Source organism: Talpa occidentalis, unplaced genomic scaffold (assembly GCF_014898055.3).
Source record: "Talpa occidentalis isolate TD23 unplaced genomic scaffold, MPIMG_talOcc4v2.1 talOcc4.13, whole genome shotgun sequence".
Taxonomy (NCBI): Eukaryota; Metazoa; Chordata; class Mammalia; order Eulipotyphla; family Talpidae; genus Talpa; species Talpa occidentalis.
The window spans coordinates 98942221-98958611 of record NW_023601322.1 but is presented as its reverse complement, the minus strand read 5'-3'; the positions used below and the strand labels follow the sequence as shown (position 1 = coordinate 98958611).

Genomic DNA, 16391 nt, shown 5'->3' with positions numbered 1-16391 from the left:
GAATCAAACACACCGTGAACAGAGTGGGAAAAGCAAACAGGAAGCCCTAAAACCACAGAGGCCGCAGACACTGCTGAGGCTCTAAGAAGCCTCGGTAAAGGGGAATCTCTATAAAAACTTGATGTCGGCTACACGTGGGTAAGAAAACCATGAAAGGATAGAAAAAAGAACCCTAAAAATCTGTAAAAGCATAAGGAGCTCAAGGATTACAGGATGTGATCTTTATTTTCTGTTATATATTACATTAGAATATAAAAAATCCATATGGACACTATATAGAAAAGATCTTAGCCCTATGTCCATAAATGTGCAACTGAAAGTTCTAAAGTAAAATGAAATGTTATGTTACTATTGCTTGGTTTCCTTTAATCAGTCAGTCAGGGACCCAGCTCATGCCGGGTGAGAAGGCTCTGACTATTCTCATCAGATGAGGTGCCAGTTATCACAAGGAAAATAACAACATTTGCATGTTGAAAACCATAATTTTTTTACTCTATTTTGCACAAATATTTTGCGAAAAGGGACCAAGTCAAGTCCCAGTTTCATGGAGTCCAGCACCTGTGATGCCTTCCAAATATTTGTTCTATAAGTACTTTTTAAATTAAAGGGAAAAGCTGCAATTCTCTTTTTATAAAAATCAGATTGAGTATAATAAGTGGCTGTTTAGCACCAATAAATGATAACATTACACAGAAAAGACAAATTCTCACCAGTTTATAGCACCTCCATCACACTTCTTCATCAGCAGTTCTTTCCAACATTCATGAGCAGATTTGATGACTTCAAGAGCAAAAGCCTAGGTGCAAACCAAAGAAAGAGCAACTGCATCACCACATGCAGGCAAGGAGCCGTTAAGAGTGAGGATGTGGGCTCAGGAGCTGCACAGACTTGAGCGTGGATCCTGGCCAGCAGGGTGCCTGGGCAGGCAGCTCATGTCTCCATCTGTGACTCGGGATTGAAAGGGGGACCCCAAAGCCAGGGGCCAGCAAAGGAGGGCCAATGCCGCCACCTGGCTCTTGTCAGTGCTGTTCATGGTGTGGTGTGCATGAAGGACAGCAACCGCTCCAGGCCACAGCAGCAGAGCTGGGCGGCCAAGACTGTGACCCAAGGCCCCACACAGCCTGAAACGTTCACTCCCTGGTCCATGACAGCAAAGCCTGCTAACCCCTGCCTGAAATCAGAGCTGCTGAGGACAGAGGAGCTGCTGTTTATGAAGTGCTTAACCCAGCACCTGCTGGCCCCACCTTCACAGACTTGCCATTTCAGACCAGGCCCTGTCTCGGGGCAGTAAACCTCCCCAATACCTTCAAGTTTTGTTTCTTAGTATGAATACACATGGTGTCTAAAAGTGCCAAATCAACAACAAATGTACCTGTCACCTCATCTAGAAAGACCATCTTTGTTCAGCTTTCTTATTCTAAAGCAGAAATTTTTTTAGATTTTTTTCTCAAAAATGTCGCTAATTCTCAAGTAGAGTTCTTACGTATTAATTAATTCATAGTAGCTCCTTCTTCCTTCAGTAGCAACCAAACACGTTACAAGAAGAGAGAAAGAAAGTTAATTGTCTTGGGAACTGAAACACAGCCATGGGCACTCCATTCTGAAGAGGAATCTGAGGAGGAGGAAGAGCAGACCTCCACTCTCACTGAGGAGGTGCTGGAGAGTCCTGATTGTGGGACAGGAAACCCCAGGTATTATCTAGATATTGCAAGGAGAGATGGTGAACCAAATCACAAAGACAAAAATGATCACTTCAGGCTCCCCTGCAGTACTTGCATGAAGGCGCGGGCAGGAAAAATGGCCACGGCCGTGCCTCCCACCAGGCTGAGAGGCATGACCCAACTTTCCTGAGTCAGACACAATTACATAAAAAACAGCAGTACAAAGCAACGCCAACAATGATGGCTTTTTGAAAGGAGGTTGCATGGATGACCTAATCTTCATTCAGAAAAGAATTAATGTTTATCAAAATCAAAAAGCAAAACCACCTCATTCTTTTATAATTCATGGTTTGACACTTTTACCCTGAAGCAGCATGGGGCCATAAAAACCCTGCATATTTTTGAAATTTATGTTATTTTGGGTATAAAACACAACATATTTTTGAGGAAAAAGATAAAAAATATATTTATATGTCTTCAATATTTTAAAAGAGAATCAACTCTAAAATTATAGTTCCTATTTATATTTAATAATCCAAGGTCCTGAAGATCTGAAGGGTTCTTTTTAAAAAATGCTGGGACTAGTGATAAACTCTTGTGTAGTATAATGCTTACTGTACATACCACGTTTTCATTCAAATGGCCTACTTTCCTTACAAAACAGATGTTCCTTATTAGCACCCGCTTCAATGTCAGCTTATATAATATGTAACTTAAGCAGTGGTAGTATCTTTTTAAAAGACATTTCAAATTCTAGACTTTAATTCTCTGGCCTATTTTCTCTATTTGTGTATTAGAGACACTTAACGGCAACTGTAGTAGCCCAGTAGAAAACCCCATGACAGTAAGACACTTCCAGTGCTTTCTTAATTGCTGAGCAGGGTAATTCAAACATTGCCGAATGAGCACTTAGGAGCTCCAGAGGGGGTTACATGAACGCCCAGGAACTCTCCCCCAGAGTGGGAAATAATACACAATTTGTGGAGTTGTTGGACTGATGAGGAAATTCCTCCATTTTCTGAGATGAATGCAATCCTGAGAGACAGCTGGAAACAGATATTTATCAGCCTTACCAATTCAGTCAGACCTCTTGAAAAAAACCTATAAGTAAAAATAATAATGTCCTTACCAATGAAAGTCAGTGAGAAAAGCACTTTTGCTATCATGCTTTATATATAAACATTCACACAAAAAAGCCTCCCAAATGAACAAACATTGCAGAGGTATCATGAAATAGGTTGCACAATAAAAATCTCCACCTTGTTTTTGAATTCTCCATTAAATGCGAACTGGTTTTCTGGTTTTCCATCTGGGATCTTATACAATCTAAACCAATTCAGCGTGGCTTCCAAATAACCTGGCTTGTACTTCTTAACATCATCAATATCTGTAAACGAGGACACAAAAGACTTGTTAAAAATCACACTTTCTCGAGCAGTCAGAAGGCACTGCGTCCAGCCCGGCTCGGTGGCAGCAGCACAAAGTCTGCACGCATCTCCCCTAGGATGTCCGTTTTCCCAAATGCAAACTGAAATCCTTTCATCTACGCACACTTCTCGAGCCCTGCACACAGGTGTCGCACAGCGGCCGGCACATGATGCCTCAAAGCTCTCCTCTTTGGGAAGCCCCAAGGTGTAATCAAAGGAAGCAGACAATGAGCAGACTTCAGGCAGAAGTGAGAAGAGGGTTAACAGAGCCCCAGCCAGGCGATGGGCCCCGCACGGGAGGTGAGAGAAAGCACCATGAGAGCGGGCCACCAGCCAGCAGAGGAGGAGAGGCAGAGGGGTACCATGGGTCGGAGGAAGAACTGCAAGCCATAGAACACAGACCCAGATGTTTCCGGGCTGTTAGGAGGCAGGGGCTAGGAGACACCCCACAGGGCCAAGGGCTCAATGATGTCATTCGGGGACAGTGGAGGTGGAGGGTGCTGACGAGGGAAGATTCAGGATCCATGTTCCAGAAATATGAGGTGAAGGAGAAGAGAGAAGAGAGGGTGGCGCCCAGAGCAGAGCACATGGGCGCCTGCACGCCAAGCATCTAGCCAGTTCTCACCATGTGTCAGGCGCTGTTCTAAGCAGGGAAACAGAACAGTGGACAGGACAAGGCCCCATTCTCATGGCTTACACAGCAGAAGAGACAGACAACCAGTAAAGAAACAAACACAAAATGCTAAGTAGTGGAAAGTTCCATTAAGAAAAAGAAAGTGAAGTAAAGGAGACAGTGTGGACAGGATGGGTTGGCGGGGGACTCCGGATAGTTCTGGGGGTGTTTTCTTTCAAATTTTGGGAAGACTTACAGGATTCATCACAAAGTTCTATTACCACAGAAACAGCTTAACCATTATCTTCTGATGACAGTTAAGTATGACTGGAAATAATGTTACTGGACTTATAATACAACCTTCTCCCAAAGAGGTCCCCAGGGAATGTATCCTTTCCATAAATGTTGATTCAAAAAAATAGGACAAATAACTACATCAAGCCAGAGCTCAAGTTGTCTGGACTCGAAAAGAAAGAAACTCTTTAGCACAACAATCTGTTTCAGGAAGTTAATTTTCTGGGACATCAAAATCTTGGAGGAGGGCTGCCATCTCTCTCTCTGTTGGTGAAGGAGAAAACACTGAGTGTGGAAACAGCCTGGGGCTCCGAGGAACGGCTCCCTGGCCTTTCTCCTGTTACTCAAAAGACAGATACAATAACTGAAAGAAAGAAAGAAGGTGGGGGAGCGAGGGCGCCCACTCAGGGCCCTTAGTTAGCAGTATCAGTTGTCTGCCACCTCCCTGCCTGTCCCTGACCCCCCCTGCAATGACACCCCTCAGCCCCAGTCACTCCGGCTGCCCCATGTTTCCAGGAGAGAGAATGAAAAACAAAGTGCACACTTAAATCCCAAACACGTACATTGTGTTTTATGTGGGTCCCTTCTGAATTCTAAGACTTCCCAAAACACTTCTTACTTCTGCTTCTGAGCCTTACAGACTTACCATGAAACTTCGAGGCATCAGGGTCATTCATATTGATAGCAATTAATTTCCAATCTGTTTCACCTTGATCAATAAGACCCAAGATTCCAAGGATTTTCACATGAATAACTTCTCCACGGGGAAGAACCTGTGGAGAGCAAAGAAATTCAGCCTTTGCAGGATCTGGAGACGTTTGTTCATGTATCATAAAAATTCACATGAAAAGATTAAAAGCCCTATGGCGTGAAATTTAGCAAAGCTTTAATAAACAAAAGTAATAATGAAAAAATTAGCCACAAAGCCTTTCCTGAGTATGCTGATCTTCTCGAAACTGAAGTCACTCATAGATCTTGAAATGTAATGTCCTAGGGATAAGATACTCAGCCGCACACACAAAATCAACCTCACAAACCTGGCTCCAGCAGCTCTGGGGAAGGCCCAAGAACACTGTCATTTCTTCACAGTGCCTTTTATGTAAACCACAGTCATCAGTGACTAGTAAAAATAACTTTTAACATTACTAGAATACAGCCCTAAGACAATGAAAGAATTATTAATCTGCTAAATACCAAAAAAAAAAAAAAAAAACAGGTTTCATAAAGTGCTTTCAAAAGACTTTGAGAGAAACGGAAATAGCACGACACTGAAGCAGACGCTCTGTGCTTAAGTTATTTCAGTAGTTCCTTCAAATTGTCAACACCAAATTTATATGTATGTGTTCTTTCTATATTCTTTTATTTTTAAAGGTTTAGCTGGCTATAGAGTTTCACTGCAAGCTGCACACAGGCTTCAAAATACATTCCCTTATTATTCAAATTGGAGCTTTACTCTTGAAAGGCAAGGTATGCAAAATAAAGTCACTTTTGTGTGACATTATTTCAGAGGAAAAAATGGACCTTAAACCATACAGTCAAATAAATCCTTTCAGAATATTTGCAAAGGAATCTAAAGTCTTAATGTAAATCTGCATGAAGTTGTAATTAGTTTACACAACAGATTAGTGTGATTATGTAAACTAAACTGAAATGTCACTTTGAGGGGCACTGACACTATTACATCAGCTCTAGGAAGAGCCAGAACTGCATCGGGCACTGCAGCCTACAAAGAAAGGACCCCTGTTCTCAAAGGTTTACAGACTTGACGGGGAGACTTAACGTACCCCGTGCCAGTCACCACTGGCAATGAAAGGCTGGCTGCAATGGCTTACTCAGTGATCAGCCACATCACTGGTCCTCAAGCAGAGGCAATTTTCTCTGGAGACAATCCAGCAGTGTCTGGAGACATTGATGGTGTCACGGCCGTCAGGGATGACCCGCCTCTCACCAGCAAAGGCCCAAGCTGAGGAGCCTGTGGTAGACCCTGGTGGTAGGGATGTCTAGCAGAATTCCTGCTTCTTAAAGCACATTCTAAATTATTTTAAGTTTATTCATAAAAGTTCATTTACCCTGAAAACTCACTGAATGTAAGAGCAGTTTGAGATTTTTCTGGGTTCCCAGGGCAAGCAAGACACCTCTCTGGGGGTTCTTAAGTTCCATCAGAATGACACATGCTCTTTGAGCTAAGAAGCAAGGAAAAGGACAGCTTTATTTTAGATAAGCCCCACCTTCCTAAAATACTTTTAAAAATTAGAGGGAACTAAACCAAAACTCTAAATAAGATGCTGAGGAGCAAATGGAAAACTTATGAAACCCCAACAATTCAATTCATTCTCAATTCAACAAATTTATGATGAACCTACGTTAGACACCAAGTGAATGATTTATAATCCCTCAAGGAACACACGAAGATGTCTGTAGCTGTGAGTCTCAGCCTATAACCTTGTGGGATGCTCTGTTCTTTTCTCTTTGCCCATTTACAATGTGGTGCTAAGAAAGCCTTTCTACCAAGACACTTCTCAGAGGCCTTACAGGCAGCTGCCAGGCACGGGAACAGGAGCATGCTCTTAAAATATTACAGTCAAGTCAACTGAAAGGACGTTCACGTGACCATTTCTAACACTACCTTTTATACACAAAAATAACAATAGTCGGTATATTTTTTAATAAAACTGTGCTAAATATTCTGTACCAAGTTTTCTATGTAAAATGTAAATGTATGCTTTCATGATTAATTATATATACCTTATGAAAAATCACTTATACTGAAACCTTGAATTTTATTCTGCATATTCAGTGACTTTGACAGATTTATTTAAAAAACATGTATATCAGTTTTTCTTACATATTACTTTGTTTCATCATTAAGAAATTAGTGTTACCAAGTCAAAACAATTTATTAGGCACATACATTTTATATGTTTCCTTTCAGTTACCAACCTCAGTAATTTACACATTCACTGACAAATGTTCGCATAAGTGAAAATAAGATACTCCCATTTAATCTTTCACTCACACTTGATATCTGTGAAGATTTAAATTAACCTACCATGAACTCAATCGCCCAGGGATTATACCCTCAGTGTAAGCATTTTCTAAAATATCATCTTGCCCTCAATGTAGTATTATTTAATTGAGTGACTCCTGCTAATGAAATAAGTCATGGGAAAGTGACTAGAGCATCTCGCACAGCACTAGAACACACAAGGTACTCATTTAAACATACATTCTTCCTTCCTTTTAATCTATTAATTTTATATACACGTTATTACCTCTCTAGGGAGAAAATGTCCAAAATGACAAAGGAAGCTAACAATTCAGCTTTACCAGAAGAGATACAGGAATTACACATACACATGCAAACACATCCCTATTTGTCCTATCCATGTGTAAAAATAGATGTAAAAGTTGGAATGGAGATCTCCACTGCAGGAAAGGAGCACGAGAGAGGGAGAAGGAACAGAGGAGAGAACAAGGAAGAAAAATAGGACATGAAAGGACAGAAGGAGAAACAGAAGTAGGAAGAAAAGACTACGAGGATAAAGTGGGGGGAGAAATAAGGGAGAAAGAAAAAAGAGTATCAAATGAATATGGTAAATATACAAAGTGACAGAAAATCAGAAGAAACTATTTACTAATATTCTAGAAGTCTGAAGTCCTAGCATGAGTTTCTAGAGACAACTGAGTACCTCTCAGCTGGAAGAATAGGACTCCAGTAATAACCAGACATAGCATTCCTTGCATGTCATGTGCTGGGTGGTGAGTCTTGTCCTCCAGGAGCTGAGCACACCCCATAGAAAAGACAAAGAGCAGAGCAAAGACAGCACACAGAGCAAAGAGCAGTTATTTCAGGCCGTGGAGGGTGAAGGGAGACATCTGAGAGGAGACGATGCTTTAGCTGAGGCCTGAGGGGTGAGCAGGGGAAATGCAGTGCCAAAGGGGGAGAGGAAGGAGGGAGGTGCCTTGTGCAGAGGGGACAGTCTACGCTCAGCCCGAGTCCCCATAGGCAGACACATCCCAGTGCGGCAAGATCAACAAGGTGGGACGCAGATCACCGCATGACCCAGGTGTGGCAGGAGAGGGCGAGAAAAGAAGTGGGTGTCAGCGCTGAAACAGTAAAGCAGGAGGAGTAGGGAATAAACGATAAAACAGAAAGTAAGACTCGACAGGAGCAGGAATAAGTCATGAGATTTAACAGAGGTCTACCCAAAGCTAGGGGCTGAGGGACTAGAAAGAAGCACGTTAATGGCTATTTAAAACATAGAGTCACTGTTTCACAATTAATGGGAGGAAAAGAAGAAAAGAGTAACCAAGGATGACCCCCTCAGTTTCTGATGTACACATCTGGGGGTGGGGAGCAGAAGAGGAGAGTCATTCACCAGACTGGTAATACTGAGAGAGGAAGAAATCGTGGATTCGATTTTGGACAGGATGAGGCTGAGATGCCTGGGAAACACCAAGTATGGCTGCAGGCAGTGGAGAACATGGGTCTGAGCTGGCATATCTAGTGGAGGGCAAAATCCCAAATGGCCAGGATTGGGTCACCAATCCTGGGTGGCCGCACGGGAAGAGGATTTGGCCAAGAGCTCAGTCTATAAGTTAACCAACTCTCCTGCCCAGGCAGAAGAAACCAGAATGATCAGACAATATCCCAGATGTTATGATACAGTCAAAGCAAAGGAAAAAGAGGCTGTCTCAAGAGGGCAGATGAGGTTAACAGTGTAAGATTCTAAGGCAAATTAAAGTTACACAAAGTCTGTGAAGCAGGCTTGCAGGTTGTAGCAAAAAGTCACTGGTAACCTTAGTGAGAGCAGTTCCAATGAAGTGATGAAGGGATGGAACAATTTTGAATCACGCTGGAGATTAAGTGGGAAGTAGGAGGAGATAAGCACTGAAAACGCTTTTGACAAGTCTTCACCTGAAGGGAAAGGAGAGAGGAGGATGTGGGAGGCAGCCAAGAGGAAGTGAAGTTCACTGCAGGACTGAGCAAAGACAAGAAAACACTGTCACTCATGAGGCAGGATGGGCAGGGGCCCAGAACAGAGAAGGGAAGCCTGGTCTTAGAGAAAAAAGCCCGCTTTGTGGACAGAAGGCCAGGAAGACACGGCATCTGGAGGCACGGGAAGCGTACACGCTAAGGGGACAGGTGAGGGGGCTCTTTCCTGCCGGTCCCCATGAGCTCCACACAATTAAGGATGGAGGTTCAGCTGAGAGAGTGAAGCAAGTGAGAGGGGAAGAATGCCTGCAGATGAGCGGAGTTAGCACAGCAAAACCTAAATAAACTTACATACCAGTGTTTCGTCAATAAAAAATTTTTAAGAAGTATTGGTAAAAAATACAGGGGAAAATAGAAGGGCAGAGGAGAACACATTGCGTTCTATGGGCAGCACCGATGTGGGAGACTGGGCTTGTTCCTCCCGAGTTGAACTCGGACCCCAGAAGCAGGCTCGCTGCAAAGAGCATCCCAGATGTCTTTCTCACTCTTGACCTGTGGTCTGGAGGATGGGCCAGGGGCTAAAGATGTTTACCCAGCAAACATCCCGGGTAAAGGGTCACATAGTGCAAGCTTGGACTGCGCACGCGCCTCAGCTTTGCTGGGGGTGCAGAGTGACCAGACAACACTGAATGACCAGCAGCAGCTGAGCTATTTATAAAAACTGTACCTCCCCAACCCGTGTCTAAAGGTACAAGAGCACACTGATACCAGTGGCACGTACAGGCTGGAACTAGGCAGAGTTGGAGAACAGCACCTAAGGGGAGAACTGGTTTACTGGCATGAACAAAAGAACATGTGGATGCAGAGTTCACAAAACCAACCTTTGAGCCTATTTCACACACATCGATAGGATCGTTATCTCCACAGCAGCCTGTGCTCTTATCTTTTCGATGGGGATCTTCCCAAGTCTGAAAAAGGAGAGGAATTATAGGTTAAAACAATAATGTATCTAGCTCTTTCCACATGATCATGAAGTTTTATAAACAGCCATGATCCAAAGGAAGAAGTCTCCGAAGTTCCGTGGGTTCACGGCCAGTATGCCAGTGCATCCCCAAGCACTGCCATAATTAAAACAGATTTATAGTATGTCCTCCCTCCCACCTCACACTCATCTGTATAATCACATCTGAATGTCCACATCCTGTCCATGTCTGACCATCATATTATGATACCACGTTTTGGTAGTAATAGCAATTGAATGGTAAGTACTTTTCATGTATAACTATATTTTATTTCATGATTCTCTTTTTAAAAATACCTTCTCTTACTCTCAGAATCTTCTAAGTATATTTCCTTTTTTCCTTTGCTTGTGGTACGTATTTATGCAAGTATGCATGCATGTATATAACATTGGTTTACAACATTTACGTCATGGAGAGGTACAGGATGACCCTCCCGGTGTATACCACCACATCTCACCCTCCATCACAGCCCAAGTGCTCCCTCCCCACTTTGCTCTATCCCGTAGTAGCCTTAATTCTACAGGTTTGTTATTGGTTTGTTATTGTTTGGTTTCTCTATATTCGACACAGACTTGAAATCATCCAGTAATCATCTTTCTCCTTCTAACTTGTTTCACTGAGCATGATCCCCTCCAATTCCATCCACACTGTCACGAATGGCAAAGTTTATCTCTCTGATCGCTAAGTAATACTGTGTATACAGATCACAGTTTCCTAATCCACTCGTCTGTCTGTGGGCATTTCGGTTGTTTCCACAGCCTGGCTATTGTAAATAATGCTGCCATGAACACAGTGCTTACATCCCTTCCAATCAATGGTTTTGCATTCTTCAGGTGAAGACCCAGGAGTGGAACTGTTGGGCCATATAATACATTCATTTCTAATATTTTCAGAACCTTCAACACATTTCATTCTTTTTGAAGCAGTTGTAAATGGAATTGTTTTCTTGGTTGCTTCCTCTTCAAGCTCATTGTTTGGATATAGGAACACAACTGATTTCTGTATATTGATATTGAGGTCTGCCACTTTGCCTAACTGACTTATTGTTTGAATTAGCTTTTTAGTGGAATATTAGGGTTTTCTATGTATGTCATGTCATCTGCAAATAATGATCAATTTACTTCTTTCCCAATTTAGATTCCTTTTATATCCTTGGTTTGCTTAATTGCTCTAGCTAGGAATTCCAATACCATGTTGAATAGCTGTGGTGAGAGTGAACATCCTTTTCAGGTACCAGATCTTAGTGGGAAAGTGCTTAGTTTTTGCTCACCATGGAGTATGGTGTGAGCTGTGGGTTTATCATATATGGTTTTTATTATTTGAGAGATATCCAATCTTACCCAAATTTTTGAGTCTATCATAAATGATGTTGACTCTTACCAAATGCTTTCTTATCTATTGAGAGGATCATATGTTTTTTGTCTTCCCCTTTGTTAATGATTACTTTTGTTGACTGTCGAGGTTTTACCATTATCACAAATGTTACCTGCGGGAGGGCACCATAATTCCATATGTAGCCCTTGTGAGGGAAGATGTTGGCCACGTAGCGCAGCTTGTCACCCTTCGTATCTTGTTTAATGGGGTTCAACGGCTCTTCTGCAGCAATCTAAGCAGGCCACAGAAGTGGGGGGAGAGAAATGTTAAGAATTCATTCTAATTCTATATTCAAATAGTATTTTTTAAATCTGTATTTTCAGACTAAATATTCACAAATTAAGCCAGCTCTATTACTAATTTATGGTACTGTGTTAGAACTACTGTTCAGAAAGGAGAAAGGAAACATCAGATTACATATTTAGATAATCTGTTATTTACATACTGCATTATTTATATTACAAGTAATAAAATGACTGAAAAGCAAAGATAAGGATTTTTTTTTTAAAGATTTATTTATTTATAAAAGCACTGGGTATAGTCAGAAGCGCAGGAGGGTGAGAGAATTCACTAGAGCCAGAGTGGGGAACAGAACAGGCAGACTGACTGAAGTACACTGCTGAGGGGAGCAGTGGGCGAGACAGGAGAGGTCTGTCGTGCCACGTGGGACCCTTGCTGGTGGCCAGGGATCGAACTGGAGCTGCAGAGGCAGCCTCGCAGCCCAGCGCTCAATCACTGCGACATCAGGGGAGGCCCAAAGATAAGGATTATTCACCTTGCCTTTTCTTAGAAATCTTGGGCTTTTTTCCATTAATTTTACATTAATCAAGTGAACTCAAAGATTTTCAGGTGATTTCATTTTAAAGTTACCCTTCTACCAAACATATCCAAATTGCCATGCAAAAAAAAAATAAAACAAAAACAAAAAACCTGTGCCATAAAGTGAAAACAAAGTAACTAAAGCCAAGTTTGAATGAAGAAATAAAAAATGTTCAACATCACTTGTAATCAGGGAAATGCAAATCAAAACTACCATGAGATACCATCTTACACCAGTGAGAATGGCACATATTAAAAAAACTAGCAACAACAAATGTTGGCGAGGTTGTGGAGAAAAAGGAACTTTCCTGCACTGTTGGTGGGAGTGCAAACTGGTCCAACCACTATGGAGAGCTGTGTGGCGATTTCTTGACATACTAAACATAGAGCTTCCATAGGATCCAGCAATTCCACTCTTAGGTATTTACCCAAAGGACACAGAAACATCCAATTCAAAGAACACCTGCACCCCTATGTTTATAGCAGCACTATTTACAATAGCTAAGCTTTGGAAACAACCCAAATGCCCAAAAATAGATGACTGGATCAAGAAGATGTGGTACATATATACTATGGAATATTACTCAGCATTCAAAAAAGATAAACACATGCAATTTGCAGCAACATGGATGGCACTGGAAGGGATCATGCTCAGTGAAATAAGCCAAAAAGAAAAAGAAAAATACCGGATGGTCTCACTCATAGCAGGAATCTAGAAAACTTAAATAAGGGACCAGGAAAATGAATAACTATAAGAAAGTGAAAATCAAAATCAACAAAAAACTATGAACCAGAGACACTTTTGGGGGGTGGGGGGCGGGAGGGGAGGGATTGGGGTCAGAATGGGGGGGTTGCAATTGTATGGGGAATATAAAAATAAAATCTATTATAAAAAAAAAAGAAATAATGTTTCAGATAGAGGCTCACAGATTCTTAATCCTACAGCTGAACTAGAGAGAGGCTACAATGGTAAGGCATAGTATCTTTGTCAAGACCAATATTCTAATACCCAAAAATATTACCAGGACTTGGTAATATTCCCAATTCAAAATTTTATGGCAAACAAATTTAAATAAACTTTTTATATTTGATGTTAATACAGGATATTCATACCTCCATTTTTGCATTTGTCCACCGAGGTACTTCCACAACCATATTAAACAAATTCTGCAAAAAAAAAACAAAAAACAAAAACAAGTAGAGAAAATTTAAAACATATTACCTGTGTTTTATTTTTTTACTTACCTCCTGTAAAAGAATGCTGAGCCCCCTGGCCCCCATGTGTAAAGTCTATGTCATACATCTGCCTATGCCTTTAATTTCTTCTAAGGAAGTCAGAGCAGCTCTCTAACCACAGAACTTCGGTCACTGTAGCACATGACCATGATGGCACGGTGTTAGAGGCTGCTGCATTTCTGGGAAGGCCTCTGCAACCAGAATGGAGTCGGGAAACAGGCTGCACTTTTTATTCTCCAACTAAAACAGATCAGAGCAAGGCCAACCACAGACACTGCGTGCCTTGCCTTTCCAATCTGCAAGGCAAGTGTGACACTCACTCTGTCCTACTCAACACGCCAAGTTCTCACCAAGACCAATGAAATGAATACACACCAAAATTTATGAATATGTGTTGAAAATTATAACAGTTAAATCCCAGTTAGTATGGACATATTGTACAATGAGGGGCCTCAACACAGAGAGTTTCAAAGCTTACACAGAGCAGCCTGACTCCTTTTTATGCCCAGTTGTAGAGCAAGTGGCCTCCAGTTTCCTAAGTCACACAAGAATCCTGAGTCTCTTTACCATTTCTGAACTTTGCAGAGTGCTGCAAGACTATAAGGAGGACTCCAGGTCAATGGTGAGAAAATATAATTTTCAATAGTCATCAGGAATGTAATGTAAGTTTCCTACAGTTTGGCCTCACAAAGAGGAAGTTTTTGGTTACAGTTGACTTGCATGCCATTTGATACCAGTAACTAACCACTCATCACAGCAGAGCGCTGGTTCAAAATCAGGGTTCCTTGGGAGGCTGAGGGTGGCTGGTTCATTTGGAAATATCCTGAGCAACCTGACAGAGAAATCTTCACATCCTTTGAATATAACAATTAAAATTTGAAATTTGAATTATACTTTTCCAATAATTCATTTTGATTATACTTTCAGAAGAGTCAGTTCACAAGAGACTAGAAATAACTCAAAGTGAGTACTTCACCATGGATCACATGAGAAGCAAGGACTGAATATACTTTATTTGGGTGGAGTTACACATCAGAATCACCTGGAGAGTAATCAATTCCAAGAAGAAAAGACTCCTAGGGTCCTACCTCCCATATATTTGAATTGAATATTTCTGGGATGGAGCCAGGGCACAGCTTATTTTCAAAAGCTCTCCAAGCATTTTTATGACTTAAAGTACTCCTAGACAATATCTGGGGCTTCTTAATGAAATATAAACAGAGCCGCAAAAGCAGTGATGGTTTTTAAGTTTTTCTAGATGACACTAAAGTTCACAAAGGATAGAGCTGCAAACCCTTATGAGATGATGTAAAAGGCCACGAGTGAATTCTTAACAACTGCCCCTTGCAGGACGGCCTAGCACGTTGCAAAGTCTGCTGCTGAGAACGCTCCCCTGCCCGTGGTCTTTTGTGAGCTGCCGGGCACCTCAAACAGGTCTGAAGTAGTAATTATGTTCACACAATTAATTCATCCCCGGAAGTAAGTCAGAGGAGGAGAGGACAAACGCATGTGGAGGGTCACTCAGGAGGTGAGAGAAGGCCAGGCTCCTGACAACTGTTTACGCAGGGACAGAGCACCTGCAGAGACCCAGCTGGGTTGGCAAACTATTCTCGCCAGTTGTTCCTGCTCCTGAGGAGCTGTTCTCAGCCTGCTTTCCCCTCCCTCTGACAGAAATGCCTATGACGTGTCACTTTTAAAACCAGCATTAGTCTGATCAATGTTAAGATTAACATTAATTTGGGCCTCCCCGGTGGCGCAGCAGTTGAGCGCTGGGTTGTGAAGCTGCCCGCAGCCTCCACGTCGCCGGTTCATTCCCCAGCTGCTCCCCGGCCACCGGAGGAGGGTCCCACATGGCGCGCAGACCTCTCCTGCCGCCCGCTGCTCCCCTCAGCAGTGTACTTCAGTCCTTCTGCCTGCTCTGCTCCCCGCTCTGGCTCTGGTGAATTCTCTCACCCTCCCGCGCTTCTAACTGTACCCAGTGCTTGTATAAATAAATAAATCTTAAAAAAAAAAAAAAGATTAACATTAATTTTTTTTATTTCTTCTTCTTCAGATTTATTGTTTGTGTACAGGAAGGCTACTGACTTTTGCGTGTTGATTTTGTATCCTGCCACTTTACTGAACTGATTGATGAGTTGAATTAGTTTTTCTGTGGAGTTTTTGGGGTTCTCTATGTATATTATCATATCATCTGCAAATAGTGATAGTTTGACTTCTTCTTTTCCTATTTGGATTCCTTGGATGTCTTTCTCTTGTCTTATTGCTCTGGCTAGGACTTCCAGTATTATATTGAAAAGCAGTGGTGAGAGTGGACATCTTTGTCTTGTTCCAGATCTTAATGGAATTGCTTTCAGCTTTTCACCATTGAGAATGATACTGGCTGTTGGCTTGTCATAGATGGCCTTTATGATGTTGAGGTATGTTCCTTGTATCCCAAGAATTTCAAGGGCTTTTATCATGAATGGGTGTTGCACTTTGTCGAAAGCTTTCTCAGCATCTATTGATATTATCATATGGTTTTTATATTTCTTTTTGTTGATGTGTTGGATAACGTTGATTGATTTTTGGATGTTAAACCATCCTTGTGCCCCTGGAATGAATCCAACTTGTCGTGGTGAATTATCTTATGGATACAAGAAACATCAATTCCAAAGAACACCCGCACCCCTATGTTTATAGCAGCTCTATTTACAATAGCTAAGCTATGGAAACAGCCCAAATGCCCAAAAATAGATGACTGGATCAAGAAGATGTGGTCCATATACACCATGGAATATTACTCAGCATTCAAAAAAGATAAACACATGCAATTTGCAGCAACATGGATGGCGCTGGAAGGGATCATGCTCAGCGAAATAAGCCAGAAAGAAAAAGAAAAAATATCGGATGGTCTCACTCATAGCAGGAATCTAGAGAACTTAAATAAGGGACCAGGAAAATGAATAACTATAAGAAAGTGAAAATCAAAATCAACAAACAACTATGAACCAGAGACAGTTTTTGGGGGTG

At 41.7% G+C, this 16391-nt stretch overlaps 1 protein-coding gene across 8 annotated transcripts in view; it reads right to left on the bottom strand.

Annotated features, from left to right (window-relative positions):
• The window catches only part of PPA2 (inorganic pyrophosphatase 2), a 119134-nt gene that overhangs the window by 43343 nt on the left and 59400 nt on the right, over window positions 1–16391 (bottom strand). For all 8 annotated transcript variants that reach the window (XM_037509602.2, XM_037509595.1, XM_037509600.2 and 5 more), the window contains 6 exons: window positions 13260–13313; window positions 11440–11559; window positions 9813–9899; window positions 4642–4768; window positions 2921–3048; window positions 711–796 (listed from right to left, as the gene is read on the bottom strand). In XM_037509602.2, the coding sequence (XP_037365499.1) occupies window positions 711–796; window positions 2921–3048; window positions 4642–4768; window positions 9813–9899; window positions 11440–11559; window positions 13260–13301 (590 nt within the window). In that variant the 5' untranslated portion in view covers window positions 13302–13313. The remainder of the gene's footprint in view (window positions 1–710; window positions 797–2920; window positions 3049–4641; window positions 4769–9812; window positions 9900–11439; window positions 11560–13259; window positions 13314–16391) is intronic.